This window comes from Rhinolophus ferrumequinum, chromosome 16 (assembly GCF_004115265.2).
Source record: "Rhinolophus ferrumequinum isolate MPI-CBG mRhiFer1 chromosome 16, mRhiFer1_v1.p, whole genome shotgun sequence".
In the NCBI taxonomy this organism is placed as follows: domain Eukaryota; kingdom Metazoa; phylum Chordata; class Mammalia; order Chiroptera; family Rhinolophidae; genus Rhinolophus; species Rhinolophus ferrumequinum.
In genome coordinates, this window is record NC_046299.1 from 26050010 (window position 1) to 26066669 (window position 16660).

A 16660-nucleotide genomic window follows, 5' to 3' on the forward strand; every position below is an offset into this window, starting at 1 on the left:
GAGGGAAACATTGATGGCTCAGAAAAGACAGGATTAATTGCAGAAGCAAGCCCTTAATTGGTCAGCAGAGGGTGGTACCTAAGGCAAACATGGAGGGGATAGCTTTGGAGAGGAGCACAGAGAATTTTCCACCATAGACACCACGGAAGAAGCAGAGTAAATGACCACACATGGAAGTTAGGAGATTTTGAAGTATAAGCAAAGCCCTGGCTCTGCTCCTTATTCCACTTCAACTAGCCAGAGATTTCATGCATCATGACGTTTCTTCACAAGTTCATTCAGCCGCTGTGTATGGAGAGCTTGCTATGGCCAAACATGGTGCTGGCGCTTTCCTATGAAGCCCAAAGAGAGTTCTCCTGCCCATTGAAATCACAAGATTAAGACTCCAGCGAGAAACTTGAGATCATCCACGTAAGGATGAATGATCCCTTTTAATATCCCGCTTCTCTGACTGGAGAGCCTCTAACAGCCTCAGCCTTTGATCGCTATGTTGCCTCCAGGGTTATTATAACAATCTCAACAGACCTCAAGGCTTGAAGGAATCAAAGTGGAGGCCAGGGGGAAAGATCCACATTGAAGTGGGGAGAGTTTCATGTTGTGCTGACTCAAGGCTGGGACGGGATGCTGCAGGATGGAACGTTCCCACACTCCAGTCACTGGGACTTGAACTCGAGGCAAGAGGAGACGCTGAGATTTAATCTAAGTACTTGCTATTACCCACGTGCCTTGGGGCCAACCCGTGCTCTGCAAGAGCCTAGCTCTTTGATGTTTTTGTCACAAGTGAATGAGTTCGCCCACAAAATAACATCAAAGATCCACTAACGAATCCACTGCGATCACCCTCCTTTGCACTGGAAAGTCTCCCCCCAGCCACAAAAAAAAGAAAGACCACAGTAAAATAAACCAATTGAAATATTTGGAAATCATGATATCTGGAACGATATGAGAGAAAAATGAACTACAAACTGCAGAGGGGACAGGGACAAGGTTAGCAAATATCAAAGAAATGAAGAAAAAGCAGGGGAGACAGGAACATCCTCAGCACTTGGGTCTAGAAGGAAAACAACTGCATGAATGCTTGAGGGGGAGATTGTGGTCTGGAAAGTTAAATGGTGTCATCTGCGGGCAACTGCGGGACTCCGAGGAAGGAAGCGTGTGGTAGGAAACACTGTCCCTGGAGTCAGGTGACATAGGTTTCAACCTCTTGCTCTGCTATTTACTATGTGATCAACAGCAAGTCTCAATCTCTCTGAGCCTCAGTTCTCTGATCTATAAAATGGTGGCAATAATTCTCCCTCCCCAGATAGGATCCCTCCAAGCGTGGGAAGCTTTCTCTAGAGGTTACCTGACTCTTCCGAATCTGGTTTTTCAAGAAGAAAACAGGAAAAGATTTATGGAGATGCCATGCTGGAGATCTTCCCACAGTGAAATCTCTTTCAAGCCCAGCAAGATTTCCTAAAGCACAGAAAAGACGAGCAAACATGCTTCATTTAGCTCTGTGAGCAGTTATTGAACACCTACTGTATGCCAGACAGAAAGATGACCATGGGATAGTTCCAAACCCTCAAGAACACCAAAATACAATCAAGTGGTGCTCAGGCTCTGATAAGTACTATGGTGGAGGTAGTTGCCTCAGAGTTGGGGTCCAGAAAAGGCTTTACAACTACATGACATTTGAGCTTGGACTTCAAGTACTAGTGTCATATCCCCAAACAGCAGATAAAGGGACAGGTGTGCAAAGCCAAGAAGGCATGAAAATTGCCTGGAAACGCAGAGCCTCTGGAACCTCAAATGCGAGAAAGCAGCTGCCGGGCAGCAACAGGGATGATTGCGAAGGCCCCAGAAACATGAATGAGGGGACCCACCCTAAGAATAGTACCAGAGCAGGCAGACCATGACACATGTCTGGAAATGGAGTCCCTAAGAGGTGACTAAGCTAATGAGAGGTTGCCTCCCTTTCTTAACTTCATTCATAGTCTCTTTTCATCTCTCTTCTCTCCTCTCCCTCCCTCCCTCTCTCCCTTCCTCTCTCTCTCTCTCTCTCTCTCTCTCTCTCTTTCTCTCTCTCTCTCTCTCTCTCTCTCTCTCTTTCTCCTAGAGGAAGTGGAGTAGGAGGCAAGTTTCTATAATTCACAGCTATCCCAGGAGAAAGTGCAGCTACTGGGACATCAGGGGACTATCAGCCAAAATACTACCTGTCGTTACAACAGCCACTGTGCTAGAGGCCAGCAGAATCCCCAAAGGCACACGCCTCTGTTCCAACAGTGACTCTGGAGTAGCAATCATCAAATAATTGACTGCAGGGTCGCACTTCCATACCGAGAAAACTGGCAACAAACTCACCAATCACTTCAAACCATAGCCAACCGGGGGAAGACTGCAAGACTTCTGACTAAATGCTGGAAGTTCTCTGAGAAAGCAAACAGGAACGAGCACAAAGGATAATACGTGCTTACAAAGCACGTTAATTAGGAGAGCCAAAAGGGATCATGGAGTTCAAAGCACTTTCAGCTGCAAAACCCTTATTCAAACAAAATCTTTCATGGAAGTCAGATATATAAAACAAATATAGAAGTGGATTTGGATGGAGGGAGGCAGAACTTACCTATTCTACCACCCCCTTACTCCTTACAGAAGCCCCTACGACACCCCTTCATGAGCCACCTAGGGCTCAGTAGAATGTGGGTTTTTTTTTTAATCATCTAAGTAACACATGCCTATGATTTTGAAAATCCAAACATACCAAAAGGCTTATAATAAAAGGCAAGAGCCCCTGCCTATTCTATCCTACGCCTTCATACCTTCAGGCATTTTTCCCCTAGAAGAAATGACTTTTCACTCTTTGGGCCGTGTCTGATTTAAATTCTTCTGATAGTTTTCTGTACATTGCTAAATGGTTATGCCTGTAGTTCTGTTTCTTGATTTAACTTTAGAAACCTTGCCCCGTTTTCCGCAGTGACAGATGACTTAGCTTACCCTGCCACCCTCACCTCCTCATATAGTTACAGCACTATTTGAATGTTGTCAAATACATGCAATTAGTTTAAAATTCCAATTAGGGAGAAGGTCTTATAGTGAAAAACAGAAGGCCTGTCCTATCTCTTCCTTCTCTTTCAGTCTCTCCATGCTCCTTCCTACTAAGGTCGGCTGGCTCAGGGGACTAGAGAACTTCTCTGTTCAGTTTCCCTTCTTGTTTCTTTTCTGTAGCAGTCACCACATTTTCTAGCAACATCACTTACTTATTTATCCTTCTGCTTATTTTGTCTGCTAAATTGTAAACTTGGGCAGGGATCTTTGTTATGTTCCCTGGTATCGCAAATGCCTAGAATAATGTCTGGTTCAATAAGTATTTGTTGAATTAATTAAGACCAACTTCTCTGGAAAAGGGAGAGAAATAAGCAGGTTTCTTTGAGATTGTGTTAGAACCAGTCATTATACATCGGATCTGTTCTGTGAGAAGGAATGAATATAAATAAAAATCTTATTTTGTGGATTCAAAGTTCTTCTGGATGACGGGGGAGGTGCTATAATAGATAAAGACCTCAGTTCAGACCCACTTACTGACTTTGCATGTTGGTCCAATTGCATTGGAAAGAAAGCAGCTATTTGCTCAGGTTGGTAGAGGCTGGGTAGGAAACGAATGTTGAGGAGGTGGCCTGTGTGAACCCCAATCTCCCAAAGACAGCTCCTGCTGTGGAAGGAGACGGAGCAGGGTGCCTCCTGCAGGGGTAACAGCCACCATGGGCCCCAGAGCTAGAGGCCATTAGCCAAGGGCTGAGGACTCGGTACTGGTGGGAAGGAGAAACTGCCATCCCGAGCCAATCCCACAGTGCTGGGCTTCAGCACTATGAATCCCACCTTCCAGATGCATCTCAAAGCCCATCAGTCCCAGGAAGTCTTTCTGGAATCACCCCACTCCCAACACAACTCTATAGGCACGTCTCATGGCTTTTATCTTACCGTGCTTTGCGGGGTAAACTCCTATAGAGCTTTTGGAATTCCTGCCATTGGCCAGGTCACAGGGCAGCGTCCAGGGATTGGAATGTTTTCGTAGTCTTCAGAGTTCTGCCAGGCCCCTCTCCATTCCCTGCCTCCAGGTCAACGGCTCCTCCTTCTGGGCCCCCTGATGTTTCTCTGTATCTATAGCTTCCTTAGCTAACACGTATCAGCCTCTCTTCACCAAGGACACGACACCCTGGGCGCCTCTTTCTCCTGGGTCCAGCCCACCTGGCGCCTGCCTATCGCTCCCAGCCCCTTCTCCCCACTTCTCTCCTTCACACCCTCCACGGCAGCCACAGCCAGCCTGGACTTCTGCTTTTCAGTCCCTCAAGTGTGCCATGCTCTGTATCACTTTTGAGCCTTCCTTCATATATGCTCTGCCTGGGATGCTCTTTCTCTCCTTGTCACTTGGATAAATCTCTTCAGATCCCAATTAAAAGTTTATTTCCTTGAGTAAGTAAAGTTTTTGTTTTTTCCCCTACATTTCGTTTGTTCTGATTATATTTATTAAAATGTGATGCTAATGTTGAAACTAATAATAGAAATCTGAAACTTGTAAAATTATGAAATAAAATTTACTTCCTTGGAGAAGCCTTCCCTGGCACTTTAGCTATAGTTAGGTGCTGCTATTACGAGCACACTATACTTGCCCTGCCAAACAATCATACTTTCTAAAATTTAGTTGTCTGTCTTCCTTATTAGACCATGAGCCCCTTGAAGGCAAGAACTTTGTCTCCTCAACTGCATTCCTAGTGCTCAGAATAGTACCTGGGACATAGTAGGTGCTCGATCAATATTTGTACAGGAAGGTGTGTTGACTTCCAGGAAAGGGAATGTCTTCGTTCAGTACTCCAACCTTGAGCGTCAGTCAAGGAGAAGCATGGTTCCAAACATAAAGGACTTTACAGTCTTATTCAGGAAGCCACTGTGACACCATGACACAGTGAGCAACTGACAGATGCCCCAGTGACCATAGAGACAATGAATATTATGGGAAAGCTAAGGAGGGAGAGGTCCCTGTAGTCTGGTGACTGGAGTCTTCCCCTGGCCCAAGGGACAACAGGAGCTTTCTGAAAGATGCGGTGTTTGAAACTTAGAGGAGGAGGACAGGCAGGGTTGGGCAAACGGGCAGCTGGAAGTTAAGGAAGGGGAAGATATCTCTGAAACAGCAAACCATGCTGGCTGATTTGAACTACTCCATAGAGAAACCAGGCTGGAGCCAGATAATGAAAAGCCATTAAAGTAAGGCAATGGGAGCCCATGAGAGAACCAAAACAGTGAGGGCATAAGGAAAGCAATGTACTGGAACCAGTCACCTGGGAGCACTTCAGGGATGGCTTAGAGGAGAGGAGCTGAAGCAGGAAGAACAGGAAGGAAGCTCTTGTGCTAGACCAGATGGTGTGAGTGGGAGGCCCATGGGTCACTGCCTAGGAATGAGGGCGAAGGAACAGACTCAAGAAACATGGATGGAGTCGCTACAGGCTGCTGCTTCTGACTGAGTACATGAGGTGAAGAAGGGAGGGGTAGACAAAGAGGGTGCAGGACTGTCCATCCATCTCCGTGGCTGGGAGATACCATGGTTAGAAAGCACAAAGGCAGATTCAGTAACTCTATACATGCCAAATGTAACGGATAGGAGAAGCTTCAGTGATTCTTTTTTTTTTTTTTTTTTGGACTAAGGGGACAATGCAAGACTGTAAGTTAAGACTTGGGAGGTCTCTCTAGAAAAGTAATAGTAGGTGCCATAAGAATGGGTCCCTTGACCTTGAGAGCCCTCTCCCAAAAGAGCTGTGAGAAAAGGACCAACTATTTAGCCTTGGGCAAGATGGTGCAATTGAAGTCAAAGATACCTGGGATCAAGTCTGGCTGTGTCACTTACTAACTGAGTGGCCTTGGGCAACTGAATTAACCTCATGGAGCCTAGCTTCCACATCTGTCAAGTGGGGGTGATAATAATACCTAAGTTGAAGGATTTTTGTAAGCAGTAAATAAAATGACCCCCTCGAAAGAGCCAAGTTTGACTACTCGTCTGTAGCAGGTGTTCAGCAAGGGTAGCTCATGGTGAGAAGAAGTCATTTCAAGAAGAGAGGATGGCAGATGGAGACCCAGGACCCTGGAGTATTCATCACAGAATCCCAAGGAGGCAAAGCCCTCTGGAAAGGTGAATGAACAGTGTCAAGTATTATTGAAAGTTCAAGAGCAACTGGAGTGGCAGGAATTACATTACTGAATCTTTACAGAGTACAATTTGAGGAGTACAAAAGAAGCTACTGAATAGAATAACAGGAAAAAAAGCAAGAGAGAAAAATTCACACAAAAACATGCCTATCAATCAGATGTTTGGGCTGCAAAAAATTATCCTATTAACATGATTTGATCAAGATACATTTAATTAACGTAGCTAAAAGCCTGGAGTGTGGGAGCTCCATGATTAGATCAATGGCTCAGCAATGTTCCTAAGAACCCAGGCTTTTTCCATCCTTTCTCTACAACATCCTAAACGCATTTGTTTCTCATCCTCAGACTTAATTGCTGCATCGTTTCAAGATGGCTGCTACAGCTCCAAACATCATATTCTCATATATAAACATCCATGGCAAGAAGGAAGGGAGAAAGCTTACTTCCTTTTCTTAACGAGATAAATCTTCAAGAAGATCTCCTAGAAGCCTCCTAGCAGACTTCCTCTTATATCTCATTAACCAGAACATGGCCACTTCTAGCTGCACGGGAAGCCAGGAAAGTATTTAGCATTTTCAGATTCTATAGAAGGAGGGAGCCAAGGAAAAAGAGGCTGAAAATAGTCAGAGATTGGGTTTGTGACCAACATTTTCTGCCAACACAACTCATTTACAAAATCTGGAAATCATAGACAGAGGGATACTGAAGATGATAAAAAAAAAAAAAGGCAGGGAAGGAGTGGGATCATAAAGGAGAAAGAAAAGGACCAGGTTTGAGAGAAGGTACAGCTCAGCTCCAAGTCCAGTCGCCGTTTTCAATCTTAGTTGCAGTGGGCACAGCCCACCATCCCATGTGGGAATTGAACCAGCAACCTTGTCATAAGCTCACGTTCTAACCAACTGAACCATCCAGGCAAAAAGGGTACAGGTGGGCATGAAAAGAGATTCTGAAGAGGAAAGAGTAACTAACCTCAGCCTTAGCAAAGCCAAAAATGTCTGCTTTGGGGAATACACTAGAAAATCAAGAAGGAACACAATGAGATGCCACTTTTTGGATCAGAAAAACTTACAATGACTTACAAAGCAGGCCCTGGGCAGGCTGTGGAGCAACACGACCTCTATACTGAGGATGGGAGTATCGGCAGGCACAGCTGCTTGGAAGACAATTTAGCATGATCCCATACACTCCCAGAAATTCCACTCCTAGATTATACCATTGCGCGTGTGTGTTCAGTCATGAACAGGAATGCTCATAGCAGCACTGTTCGTAAAAGAAAAAACACTGAAAACAACCCAACTATTCTTAGACTGGAGAATGAATAACTAAATCAAGATCTATTCCTACAAAGGAATACTATACAGCAGTAAAAATATGCACAAATTTCAGAAAAATAATGTTGCGTTAAAAAGGCAAATGGCAAAAGAATATATATAGTATGGTTCCATTCATATAAAAGTCCAGGGCCGGGCCGGTGGCTCAGGAGGTTAGAGCTCCATGCTCCTAACTCCAAGTGCTGCCGGTTTGATTCCCACATGGGCCAGTGGGCTCTCGTTTGCCTGTTAAACTCGAGTCCCGCAAGGGATGGTGGGCAGCACACCCTGCAACTAAAATTGAACACGGCATCTTGAGCTGAGCTGCCTCCCAGATGGCTCAGTTGGTTGGAGCGGGTCCTCTCAACCACAAGGTTGCCGGTTCGACTCCCGCAAGGGATGGTGGGCTGCGCCCCCTGCAACTAGCAACGGCAACTGGACCTGGAGCTGAGCCGCGCCCTCCACAACTAAGACTGAAAGGACAACAACTTGAAGCTGAATGGCACCCTCCACAACAAAGATTGAAAGGACAACAACTTGACTTGGTCCTGGAAGTACCAAGTACACAAGGAAGTACACACTGTTCCCCAATAAAGTCCTGTTCCCCTTCCCCAATAAAAATCTAAAAAAAAAAAAAAAATTCCAAAATATACAAAAACTAAAACAATGTTACTTAAGTATATAAACATAAATTGCAAACTATTAAGAAAAGCAAATATATATATATATATATATATATATATATATATATATATATACACAAATTTCAAGTGGGTAGCTCTATGGAAAAGAAGGGACCAAGGAGGGACCAGTACACAGGAGACTCAAAACAGAAGGCACCGTTCTTATTCTTATTGAGTGGGGAGTACACAGGTGTTCACTGTGTTCTTATTCTTTATACTTTACATATATTCCAGAAATATTACCTTCATAGCTGCTGAATAATTAGTTAAAACAACTTAAAGATAAGAAAGAAGAGAGAATCAAAGTGAGATGAAGACCCACGTGCCAGCCCACAGTGAGGGCAGAAGCTCCTCCCATCATGTCACTATTTGGAGCCTGCAGAGCTCCAAATGGGCCTGTTATGGCTGAAGTCTGACCAGTTCTATCTGGATGTGAGTTGGAATTGGGAGAGCCCCACATTTGGGAGAGGGAGGGATTGAGGACAGAGGTAGGATGGAGAGAGAGAGAGAGAAGGTATGAGACGTTTTTCGTTGAGGAACTAGGGATGAAAATAAGAATAATAAGAACTGCTCCCTATATTACGGAAGGTTTGCTCTGTGTTTTCCCTAGATCTCATCGAAGCCTCCTGACAAGCTTCTGAAGGCAGAATTACGACCCCCATACCACCACAGAGAAAACAGAGCCTTCACTAAGTTAAGTAACTTGCTCAGGCCACACAGTGAGCCTGTTGGAAAGCCAGACACTTGCAACAACACATAAACTCCTCCAGGTCTGCTCTGCCTCTCCCGCCAACCTCAGCTCATGCCATCCTTCCTCTGGGTGTCTCCTGCCCAGACCTTTGCACGTCTTATCCCTTCTTCCAGAAATCTGCCTCCCCACATCTTTCCCTGACAGAGTCCTCACACCTTCAGGTCTCAGCTTTAAGGCCACTCCCCAGAGGCACTCTTGGGCCACTCACTCCAGGTGGCTCCTCTTGTTCTCTTGCCTGGACTCTGACTTTGGCGCCTCGCACTTCACCTGCTCACATCCATCTATTGCTTTGTTTGTTTTTTGTCTCTCCCATGCACTAGAACATAAACTCCTTTAGGACGGGGACAATATGCTTAGTCTAGGTCTGACATGTAGCAGGTGCTTCAAAAATGTTTGTTGACTGAATAAAAATCTGGACCAGGGTGGTGAGAGGAGGCTGAAAGGGGAGATATGAAGATAGATTTAAACCCATTTCCTGCTCAGAGAGGGCTCTGTCCACCCTCTATGCCTAGGAGAGTGTTTGGTAAGCCTTCTCTGCCTTCAGACTGGTATCTGGGCAGCCTGGGTATTTGGAAAGAGAAGACACTCCAGATGGTCCTGTTATTGGCAGCCTGAGCACAGCTCTGCCCAGTGGGGAGCCTCCTTCCTCTATCTGCTCTGAAGGAGCTCTTTCCTGACTGCGTCATTGGGTTCTTGGCAGCCACCATTCCAGAAAAATACCCTGAAATTGGAGGATGCTCAGAGACGAAATATCAAAAACAATGCAGGAACAGGGGAAGTGGAATAATTCCAACAGATGAAAAGACCCACACTCTGGGCTTTGCCAAGTTAAGTGGAACAGGATAATTGCATGTAAGACTCTAACGGTCCTCCAAGAGAGGAGCAGCGCTGCGGATGACATGAGAGGCTGTAATACGTGCAATGGAATCAGATGAATCCCTGGGAAGTTTAGGCGTACTGGCAAGAACTACTTCTTCCCGGTGAAAGCTTTGAGGTTGGGTAGCACTTTCTTAATGGGAGGAGTGGGGTGCTATCTCCTAATGGCATTTAAGCCCATCTTAAGTGAAGCCCAGGAGAACTCTACAAGCATGGTGGCCTCATTCCACAAGGCTGGGGTCAGGTGTAAGAGAGGGAGAGGTAATTGTGGCAGTGTGGTGTAATGGTTACTTGCACACAGAAGGCTGGATTCCAGTCCGTGTCCCGGTTTGTGGGACACAGTGGAGAGAGTACCGGATGAGTCAGAAACCCAGGTTTGCATCCCAGCTCAGCATCTTACTAGCTGTGTGATATTTGACAGGGCATATATAGTCCTGAGGGTGGCTCCAGGAGGTGCTCCTAAAGGAAGAGGACCCTGACCCAGTGGAGTGACTGAGTGGTGCCCTCATCCCAGGCCTGGACTCAGCCCAGTGACCTAGAAAAAGCAGGGATGCACAGGCCATGGAGGCTTTGGAGAGGCCTCAGAATGGGCCTCCAAATTGGTGGGGAGGGTTGTAGCAGGGGCCCTGCTCCCAGAATCCAGCTCAGGCCATGCAGGCACTGAGCTACTTTGGTAGCCAGGAAACTGCCTCTGGAATGAGAGGGCACACAGGCTACCAGCCATCCACCTGACCCAGACTCACTGAGTTTCCTGACGGACAGGGAGCCCTGAAGCAAGCAGAGGGGACTGTGTTTTGGAATCAGTGGGAAGCCTGCAGCTCCTGGGCTCCTGTTGAAGAGACAGGAGGGATGGAGGAAATGCCTGTCCCAAGAAGCAAGATGAGCTTGCAAGCCCTTGGTCACCGGCCGGCCACACCCAGCAGGGGAAGGTGGGCCCAACCTACCCGCTATGCACCAGAGATAATAACATAAAAATAACAACACATGTTATGGAGCACCCATTCTGAGCTAGGTGCTGGGATACAGCACAAAACAGACAAAAAGCTCTGCCCTCCTGGGGCTTCTAGTCTAATGGGGGTGACAAGCAAGAAGCTATATAAATACATAGTATGTTAGAAGGTGATCAACAGAAGGAGAAGGAATACAAAGGAGGGAAAGGAGGTGGGGAGTGCTGGCATGAAGGAGGAATAGCTTGGCCAAAGACCTACTAAGGCAGTGACATTTGCGTGCAGACCTGAAGGAGGCTAGGGAGCCAGCCATGTGGATACCTGAGGAGAAGCATCCCAGTAAAAAGAAACAGCAAGTGCAAAGGCCCTGAGGCAGGAGGAACCTGGCATGTTCCAGGCATAGCTAAGTGTGGCTGGAACAGAATGATGGAAGGGGAGTGGCATCGAACACGTGGGGAGAGAGGTTCGAGGAGGGTCAGGTCATGTCGGGGCTGGAAGACTATTACAGAGACTGTGGTTTTGGGGAACTCCTAAGGCTTTTGAGCAGAGGAGGAACATGATCTGCCACATGTTTTAACAGACTTACTCTTGCCTCTGTGTTAAAAATAGACCCGAGGAGAACTGGGAAGCCCAGCTGTTACTGCTATTAGCATCTTCATCACACCAACAACAATAGCAACACCAGTTATTAAACCTGGGTCGGGCCCAGTGCCACCCATTCTGTTTTCATTGCCTAATTTAAATCTCACGACACCCCTGTACAAAGAAAGGGCCTTATTTTCCCCATTTTACCTCTGAGGGAGCAGGCTCAGCCAAAGTCCAAAAGTCACACAGACACCCCTGTCCCTTGTCGGGCCCCGCTCACCCATCCAGCCCGGTCTCTCGCACCCTGACTTCTCACCTGCACCCATCCTCCAGCCCCATAGAGCTACTCCCAGTTTCCCTTACTCCACACACCCTCTCAGGCTTCTGAGCTTTGTCTATATGTTGTTCCAGCTGCCTGGAACTCTGTTTTCCCCTCTGAACTGCCACGCAAATTCCAACTCAGTTTTCAAGAGACAACTTGAGCTCTGCCTCTTTTGAGGGCGGGGGAGTCATCTCTGGCTGCTTCCAGCGTGGTGGCTCACACCTTCCTCCCCAGAAATAGGAGGCATCGTAACAATCCTGCAGCCGGCCTCCTGAGCACCAAGGTCAACGCCAGGGGCTAGTGCTGGCGTCCATTTCCCCAACAATCAAGTTTGTGACCAGGTCGGCCTCAGGTTCAAATCCTGCAGACACTGTATTGGGTTATCCTAGGATATTTCAAAGTTCTCCAGTGCAATCGTATGCTGACGCACATTTCTTTCATACATGTGCACTTACATGAATATATCCCTGACCTGAGATAGATTTATGCAGAATCTTGGGCCGATGAGGGCCATCATGTTTAGGAGAATGACGCTCCTGACAGCAGGTGCATAACATAGAGGGAGGCCTGTGCACTTTAGAATCAGCCAAACCCAAGTTCCGACCTTGATCTGCCTCTCACTGGCTGTGAACACGGTATGTCACCTGGGCCTTGCTATCGTCATCTGTAACCCAGAGCAAAGGACATCTCCTCTCATGGGTTTTGTAAGAGCTTGAAACGACAAGTGCCATGCCTGGCCTTAGGCGTACCCTCCGGAGATGGCTCTAACGCCTCCTTGCTCGCCCCATCCCTGATCCAGGAGTGTCTTTAGAAGTGTCCTGGACATTAACACTTCACCATTGTGCTTTTGGGACGCCTCATACTCCTTGGGGACTTTTGTAGTAATTAATCCAGAATCCCCCTTCTGACCCCAGGCCTAGCTTTGAGGCAGAGGCCGTAGCTTCCTGGTGGCTCCCCTGGCCCTGGTCCCTCATCTTGGAGCCCCTGCCATGCGTGGTCCCTGGCCTGTGCCCACTGCCTGATTATTTCCACATGCTCACTACTTCCCTCCCCCGCCAACTGTTTTGGCTCCGTCGCTGCCAGGCCTTCCAGCCTGATTGGCCAAGCCAGCCACACTTCTAGCAGATGCTAGGAAATTAAAGGCAGGAGGGACAAGCAGGGCTCCCTTGGAAAGTAAGGAGAAGGGAGATTCCACAGCAACAAAACAGGTCAGAACAGTGTTTGATGCCAGAAACTAGGTGAATATCCTGGCCTCTGGTCTTTCCAGGTACTATAACATGACAGCTCAGGGAGGACTTGAAAGTCCAACTCCTTCATTTTACAAACAAGAGGCCCAGAGAGGGTAAGGGACTAGCTCAAAGTCACACAGTAAGTGAGAAAGAGCAGGGGTCTGACCAGAGCTGCAGACTTGCCTGAGGCCATGCTCTTCCTACTGCACCAGGCTCCCCCTCGTCAGGAGCAGAGTTTGAACTGGAGCAGCTGACAGGGCAGTGTCTTGTTGAGATCCTCTGGTCTGTTACTCTCAAAAGATACCAAAACCTTGTAGCACAGGAATCCCCCAAATCACGATGCCTGACATCTGTTTCTTCAATGGCCTCCAAGGAAACCACTGGTCCAGGTTCTGTGACGGCGGCCAAGTCAACTGATTAAGCCTCATAGTCATGGTCTCCGAGGTTGTTGTTTGATCTTCATCTATTGTCACCACGTCATTGCCAAGTGCTCAAAACCTACACATTTAGGGTAGGGGAAGCTGCGATCCTCTCAGCCCCAGCCCTCTGAGGTCAGCACCACAGAATCACAGAGCTGGAGGCCAACATGGAGGCCGTGACACTCAGAGACTCCTCGCCCCTCCCAGTAGGTTGGGGGACTTGGGGATCCGTATTCTTGACAAACTCCTCCAGGGATGCTGAAGCCCTGCCACGCTGGAAACTACTGAACTATAGCTTCTCACTGCGTGGGGATCCCTTCCTTCTCATCTTCACAGAAGAGCATTCATTCAGAGACAGGGAGCTCACTACTGTACAAGTTACAAATGTTCTAGCAATAAGAGGACAGGCCAAGCTGAAATCAGCTTCCCAGGTCCTAGTCAGCCTTCTGTGGTGACACCATCAAATGCTTCTGCTTCTTCAGCAATAATAATCACACTGTTTCCCAGCATGCCCTTCAGACCCGTGGCCTCTCACCTGCTGCCCTTGGCCCGGAGGCTCCCGTGTCCACCTGGCTCTGACTCGTGAGAGATTCTGCTTGTGCAGCACACGGGGCTCCAGATGTGGATCACTGCTCCCCCTCCTGCCCGTCACCTCCAGCACATACCCATATGGTGATTGCGGGAATGCCTAGGTACTCATCCACACTACAATGTGGATGAAAGGAAAAATGGAACCACTGGACAGGACCTTATCACTCACCTAGTTCAACCTTCTCATTTTACCAATGAGGGTTCCGAGACCCAGAGAGGGGAAGGGACTTGTCCTGAGGCCCCCAGCAAGTTTAGCCCATTCTGGCGCAGTTTTCCCAACCAGAAACCCCCAATCACCCCACAGAAGGCAGGGGTGTTGATGACATCATAGCTGAGAGGAGCACTCCTGAGGGTCCCAGAATCCCTACCACACCAATCTCCAGAAGCTGACGACCCTCCCAGAATCCCCGGCCCCAAGGTGGGGTGGCTCTGTCCTGACGTCTGGGAAGCCCTAGGGTCCTTAGTGCCTGCTACCTGCTCACAGAGTGTGGGGGACCCTGGGGCAGACAGCCCAGGGTTCCCCTCCAAGTTATTTATATAGTGTTTTCAGATGAATCAGGTTGAGTTGCCCAGCACCAGCAGAGACCATTCCCTCAGAAATGCTATAAAAGATCCTGGGCTCCGGAATCCCATCCCAACCCCTCACAGCTCCTGGTGGCAAGGTCGAGGCAGGAAGCCAGGACCAGCAGGGTCTGCGAGGTTGTTGTGATACCCCCACTAGTGGTCTGAGCCCCGCGCAGGATCCTGAGCGTGGGCAGGCTCGTCTTGCTGGGGCAGGTGGGAGCACTCCAGCGGGAGGAGTGCCTGGCCAGGCAGCCTGTCTGCACAGACCACAAGCCCCGTGCCAGACAGTGTGACTCCCCTGCACCTTCCCAAACCAGACTGACAGAGAGACAAGCCCAAGAAGACAGTCCCCCCTCCAACCCCACCCCACACTCCCACACACTTAGGTGCTGGCTGCTCCCACCTCTACTCCTGTGTGTACTGCTCTCCACCTCCGCCAACAGAATGGCTATTTATATCTCTCTGGAAAGGGAGCCGGAGCCTCCAAGCCTCTCCCTGCTTCCTGCTCCTGACAGCACTCTAATTACTTCCTCAGCTGGGTGCTGCCTACCACGGGCACCCTGGCTGGGACCACATAAATAACTGCTCACTCCCCCCTCCGCCCTCCCACCCACACGCACACCCAGATACCTCCCCCCCCAGCATTACCAGCCAGCCAGGGCCTGGCCCCTGAGAAGATGCATGTCCTTTTGTGATCCTGAACTGAGGGCACATGGGGGCCTTTGGAACCCACCTTCTCCTCTGCAGCCTCAGCCACAAGCCTGGAGAACCATTTGTGGGCCTGGCACACACTGCTGGCGTAGGGAGGTCAACAGAAGAATAAGCCACTGCCAGCCCTCAAGGGAGACAAACACATAAACAACTCATTATGCAACAAAGAGAATGAAGTAAGTGCTAAATTAAGGTACAAGCTGTGCATTGGGCCTTCAGGACCTCAATCCATCTTCCCTGCTTTATTTTTCTTATCATAAAAGCAATTCATATTCATTTTATTTTTAAAAAATTATAAATGCAGATAACAAAAGGAAAATCACAACACATTCATTACTTAGCCATCCAAGAGCAGCCTTGTCCATACCTGAGGCTTTTTTCAAACAGTACAAAGTCAACCTCAGCTCAGAAGTTCCCAGGGACCTTTAGCCTGGCTCCAAGACATTCATGGAAACAATAAAAATTCACAAGAAATAGATAGAAAGATCTCAAAGCAAAATAATATGGATAGTACGACATGTTTACGTAAAACAATAAAATTCAAAAACCATATAAATGCCTAGAAAATATTTGGAAGGATATAGACCAAAGGGTTAACACTGGCCAGCCACTGGAAAAGGTATAGGATGGGGGTGGGGAAATAGATGAAAGACATTTTTCTTCTAGAAATTGCTTTGTTTGAATTGTTACACTAAACATATATAATGTTATAATTTTTAAAACTACTTTAAAACTTTTAAAAAATGCTCAATAAATAATTTCTGAATTTTCTATGGTGTTGTAGTATCTTTACACTTAGAATAACATAATCTTAAAACTAAAGGGAGGTACCGCAGCTGCGGAAAACAGTTTGGCAATTTCTCAAAAGTTAAACATAAAATTCCCATATGACCCAGCAATTCCACTCCTAGGTATATCCTCAAAAGAATTGAAAACAGGTACTCAAGCAGATATTTGTCTAACAAATGGTCATAGCAGCACTAGCCACAACGGTCAGAATGTGGAAACCCAAATGTCCATCAATAAATGCATGGATAAATAAATTGTGGTATACACACAATAAAACATTACTAAACCATAAAAAGAAATTAAGTACTGATTCATGCTACAACTTGGATAAATCTCAAAAACATTATGTCAAGTGAAAGAAGCCAGTCACAAAATGTCACATATTGTGTGAGTCCTTTTAGACAAAACGACTAGAATAGGCAAATCCATAGAGAGGGAAAGCAGATTAGTGGTTGCCGGGGGGTGGGGGAGGGAGGGAATGGGAAACGATTACTTAGCCGATGCAGGTGTTCTTCTAGGGGATGAAAAGTTTTGAAACTAGAGAAAGGTGACAGTTGCACAACATTGTGAATGCACTAAATGCCATTGAATTATACGCTTTAAAATAGTCAATTGCGTTATGTGAATTTCACCTCAATGAAAATACATACACACCAGTGAAACGCTAAAAACCTCAGTCTCACTGGACCCTCTTGCCTTCGCTGCC

The 16660-nt window shown here is 47.2% G+C and overlaps 1 protein-coding gene across 1 annotated transcript in view; it reads right to left on the reverse strand.

The window, feature by feature from the left end:
* Positions 1–15183, reverse strand: part of GOLGA7B (golgin A7 family member B) — a 33044-nt gene extending 17861 nt beyond the window's left edge. Inside the window, exon 1 of the mRNA XM_033130558.1 lies at positions 15103–15183. Coding sequence (XP_032986449.1) covers positions 15103–15168 — 66 coding nt within the window. The 5' untranslated portion in view covers positions 15169–15183. The remainder of the gene's footprint in view (positions 1–15102) is intronic.
* Positions 15184–16660: the final 1477 nt, after the last annotated feature.